At 35.8% G+C, this 5,404-nt stretch overlaps 1 protein-coding gene across 1 annotated transcript in view; it reads right to left on the minus strand.

The window, feature by feature from the left end:
* LOC106873542 (programmed cell death 6-interacting protein) overlaps nucleotides 1-5,404 on the minus strand; it is a gene marked incomplete at its 3' end in the record, with an annotated part of 75,817 nt that overhangs the window by 15,552 nt on the left and 54,861 nt on the right. Inside the window, exon 2 of the mRNA XM_052968412.1 lies at nucleotides 2,772-2,861. Coding sequence (XP_052824372.1) covers nucleotides 2,772-2,861 — 90 coding nt within the window. The remainder of the gene's footprint in view (nucleotides 1-2,771; nucleotides 2,862-5,404) is intronic.

Raw genomic sequence — 5,404 nt, forward strand, 5'->3', positions numbered from 1 at the left:
AAAATAAAAATAAAAATAAAATTCTTTACGGAAATTGCCGAAGACTGAGACTACCATCGAAACATTGCCCATGTAATGTATTGAGTTCTACATCGGATAATGTTAGCACAGAGTACATTCTATTTTTAGTATTCTTTATAAATGTTACAATACGATATAAACACACACGTCAAAATGGCAAATGACATGAAGAAATAACCCTTTCATTTTTTGAAGCCAAAATATTCAATAAAATTTCAAAATATTCTGCCAGGAATGCTAACGACTGATTTTTTTTTTTTTTTACAACTAAACCCCCATTATCACCACCACTACACACAAGTTACACACAGATTTGACAGGAAATGCTATAAGCACACTTCAACTATAAATATCGCCAATATCATATATACACACAAGAAATTGTTATATACACACTTCAATTACACACACACACACAAATTGCCCCCTCCTCCCACTACAACTATCAATTGCCATAAACAAAACACCGCACAATTTCCAGCTGACCCAGGAGGCCTACTTTTCACTCCATCTTCTGATGGTGCCATTACTAAACATTATGTCTACTTACTCACACACACTGCTCTATACGATGCCATTTTAAAAAATAAACTGAACAGGGTTAATGTAATTTATAATCTCAACACGGTTTAATATCTGGATGTATAGAAAGACTATAAAACTGTGGCAGCCTTTTCGATAACGAATTGTTGTGAAGAAAATATCGAAAGGCTTTATATATATTCAGAAATAGAAGCTATGATATTTTAATTTCACTTTGCTTAAACTATTGAAACGTTTGAAAACAAGGTTAAATTGTGACGAATGAGAAGGAAATGTGTTATTAATATTGTTTACATTAGAAATAAATTATCATAAATAGTGCTGTTATTAGATATAATGTAGACAGCTAATGAAGAGAAATAAGACTCGCTAAAAAAGAATAAACATACAAAATGTGAAACCAAAATGCGTTTAGTAGAAGAGTATAAAATCTAGGATAGTTGTTTTGTAATACAGGCCTGCTATTAGTTGGGGGGGGGGGTATTGACAGAGAACCGAAGTCTTGTGTCGCTATTTCAGCAACCAACTGTGGAACCACCAAATTTTATCTAAACATGCCTTCTGTCAATTCTCACAATATTATCATTCAAAACAAAAGACCTTTTATGGGAAAATTTTATTTAAAAACATTTTTCTTTCTTTTAAATTAATTACACGCAGGCTTGAATAAAGATTAAAATCAAATATTTGATTTTCCTCAAAATAGTATATTTCCTCCAACGTGACCAATAATTATAATTAAGTTGCTAATTATACAAAATGAGTCCTTTTTAACTCTTTCATTACCATATTTGTTGAAACCGACAGCGTTTGTTTCAGATAATTTTGAAAATAATTTCATGAAATAACATATTTAAGCAGGTGTCCGTGACAAAACACAAGTTTGATGGAAGATTTTAATTTAAATCACTTCAAAACAGTTAATTTAATATCTGACCCAGGGGCGATATCAGGCAGAGTGGGATCAAAATGGCATGTTTAAATAAATCAGATCTGTTAACTAAAACTAGGCAATCTTTCGATATTGGTATACGCCAGTCACCCTACACATATCTGACATAAAGAGAGTAGGCTGAAAAAGAGGATAAATGAAGCTGTCTCCTCACACCGACACTCTCTAGACCAATAACGAAGGAACGCCACTTCATACATTTGCATTAATAGCAGTATTGCTATCAATATGATAGCGATAAATTAGTAGATAAATTTAAGTATTATTCGTGACACTATATCTCAGACAGGGTCAGTCGTTGACCATATACAGCCTTATATATATATATATACTGTTTTCACTTCAAGTTTTTATTAATATGAGATAAAATTCATCGAAACCAGTAATATTTTGTTTACTATATAAAATTTTAAAATCATTTTAATAAATTCTTTCTAAATTGAAAGGTCTTAGATTTACTTCTGTGTTGTTTCCACCTCCATCGTGTGTGTGTGTGTGTGTGTGTGTGTGTGTGTGTGCGTGTGCGTGTGCGTGTGCGTGTGCGTGTGTGTGTGTGTGTGTGTGTGTGTTAGCAAGATTGACTTGTCTGGAAATTTTTGCTGTTTTTAAAAACTTCTATAGTTTTCATAAATGCCTAATTTCTTTTGAACTTGTGCCCCCGTCCCGAAGATGGAGTTAAATCTAGATAGATAAAAAAAGTAATGGTAAAGATGCAGACTTCAAAAAGAACATATTTGAAAAACTATGTCGTTTGTTATTCACCACTCTCACTGTTTCTACTTTCACAGTTGTCCATCTATTATTTTCATCTTTATGTCACTTAACTCCATACAATTAAGAAAATAATGTTTCCTTTTCCATCGTCACTTATTTAAATTAATGAAAAAGTACTGAAAGAATGGAACAAAATCAAAGACAGTATAATATTATTCTGAAATAGTATGACGCGTTGATAATTTCAACAAAACGTTAATGTTGTATCCTTATTTTCCTCCCATTTCAGTGCACGAAGCGTGGTAGCATCTCCATTCAGCTGTCGGACGTCTGTAGTGTAACACACCCACTCATCACAATAGATGGTGATTAGGCGATGGAGCTTGTGTGTAGATGTATGGATAGTTAAACAGACACGCACAACTCATCACCTGGTACATTTATTTTTATCCCATTAAGACAATTGTATTTAGGGCTTTGATTTTGTTCCATAGTTAAAACAGAGACGAAGGAAGAGAAGAGAAAAAAAATGGCACAATACCTGGTTTTCTGAAATTGGTAGCTTGTTTTCAATGGCAACAAGTTGGTCATAGTATCTACGAGAAGAGAAGAGAACAACTATTCCAACAAAAACATATTTAAAAAATATTTACTGAAACAATGCACTTCAAATTATTTGTTGTGTTCAATTTTGTAAGAGTTTAGTTAAATTAATCAACCCGTTTATATTACTGGTATCAGCATTTACTATAAAATATGTAAACATACTTTATGGTGTGCGGAGCTTCAAGTTCTTGGACACACACAAAATAACTGCTTGCACCATTTTGTAAAGACATTTTAATAATAAAACAAATTTTTGTATGATGACGAGCAACCCCACAACCTCAGCAAAATTTGTTATTGAAATGTTTAGGATTTTATTTTATACAACTGTCAGAGGAAAGCAAAATATATTCCATTTCAGACAAGATAGACAGACAGGTCTTGTGTCAATATCAAGTTATGAAGGTAAGGGAAAAGAGAAGTGAACCTTTTATAAACCAATTCAAAATTGCTGGAGTTAAAATCGGAATTAATTGAACATGAATCATTACAAGTTCCTGACAGTTCTTGGAGAAGTTTTATCTCTTAAACGAATACCAAAAATTTCAAGTTTCAGAACTCGCTTTCGGTCGGTAAGTAAATAAAGTTTCCCCGAAAGGTTTTGTGTTATATACAGCAGACAACAAACTGAAAACGTGAATGAATCAAAGAAAAACCACGATCCATAAGCAATATTCAATAAAATGAAACAAGATTATTTTTGATATTATAAGAAAATGGGTTAGCATGAAGTTTCCCGGGCACCTTTCTGGTTATCCAAATCTCGCTACACTTTAATTGCGTTGTGTCCCTCCAGAAATATTAATCATTTTACTATAAAACACTGGTGATTAAGTGTCGCTTCGCACCTCCATGGTTTCGGGTTTCAGTTCCAATGCACGGCACATCTCTTATGTCGCTGCGACTGAAGTCTCCTAAGTGAAATTAGGTGAACAAACTATGGGACCCCATCAAGAAATTCGTCGCTGTTTTGGGATGAAAATCCGGCTTTAAGTGCCTTCAATGGAATCGAACATTCTGGCATGGTCCCCCTGTCGGAAAACAACTTCCTTCCATCTGTGAAAATACTACCCCCACCTCACAGCCTTTTCTTCATTAAACTTTGGTCAAGTTGCTTCCATAAATCTAAACTTTAACTTTACACATCACCAATACAATAAAGTTCCGCTAATCCGGTACGTGGGTAACGCCGGATCATTGAAATAATAAAACCAGGTCGTTTAAACATGTTGACTATTTTTCAACAACTTTTAACCGTCTGCTCCCATCTCCTAACACGTATTTTGAAAGTTTATATATCCATTAAAATGTAAACACACGTGTCCTCGAGATATCCTCAGTTCACTGTAATTTCTGGGAGGGGGGGGTCTTCGGATAACATGGGTCCCGAAATCTCACTTTCCCAGATCACTTTGGGTTCTTAACATTACATCTGGTGGAAGTATATTTTTCTTTGATGTGTGGCGTGGGAGACCGGCTGCTGAGACGCCCTTCGGTCATGAATGACCATGGGATTGCACCTAGAAAGTCACCCTCCGAGGCACGAGTCCGGGCAAGGTTGTTAATGGAAGACCAGCAGTCGCCCATGCACACCGGTGTTATCCAAGGGAAAGGCAAAGGGGCCGATACAGCTTGACACCTGTGACGTCGCAACTCAACTCTACAACTGAGTGAATTGAAGCAACGTGAAATAGAGTGTCTTGCTCAAGAACACAACACGCAGTCCGGTCCGGGATTCGAACTCACAACCTCGCGATCGTAAGCTCGACGCTCTAACCACTGAGCCTTCACTGGGAGACCGGCATGTTTAAAAATAGACCCAACGTTTCTTCTGTGTCGTAAAATAGGGGCGACCGAAAGGGATTGAGGTGGGATTTGCACTTTGACCTCCTAAAACCCTCAACAGCAAAGACCACCCGAACAGACCCATGGGTTGGAGGATTGTCGCATGAAGGGTGCAAAGGTGTCTTAATTGTTAGGAGTAGCAGCGAATGACCAACAACAAATTGGTAGAAACAGCGATGCGCTGTTACAGCACATGCCTTCACTCCTTGCTCCATACTGCCGACTGGTTGTCAACGCAATCAACACATGGCTAATTTTCTAAATTAGCCATAAGCTGCATCGACATTGTTCCTTTAATGCCCATAAACTATTAAACAAACTTATATCATATACTCACACACACAAAGCTTTTATTTTCCACATTACAATTCCCAAGTGACGTCATTTTATTCGGAGATCACGAATGAAAATGGTTATTTTATCTATTCCCGTGAAAATATGTTTCTCTTTATCAATTCATCCAGATCCACACTAAATGCAAAACCAAATAATTAACTGTTGACTGAGGGTTTTTCTTTTTTTTCTTCTTAAATTTGAATGTGAACAATGATATCCATCTCGATCAGGGGGTTGAAAATAATTGAAGCTCAAAAATATGCCGGACAATTGTGCCTGTCAGGTTAATTAGGTAATTGAATTGTTGGAATCCAACTGAATTGGCGGACGTAAAGATTGTGGACTGCACCCCAATTTCGTCTTTATTATATATATATATATATATAT

The sequence above is a fragment of the Octopus bimaculoides genome, chromosome 6, assembly GCF_001194135.2.
Source record: "Octopus bimaculoides isolate UCB-OBI-ISO-001 chromosome 6, ASM119413v2, whole genome shotgun sequence".
NCBI lineage: Eukaryota > Metazoa > Mollusca > Cephalopoda > Octopoda > Octopodidae > Octopus > Octopus bimaculoides.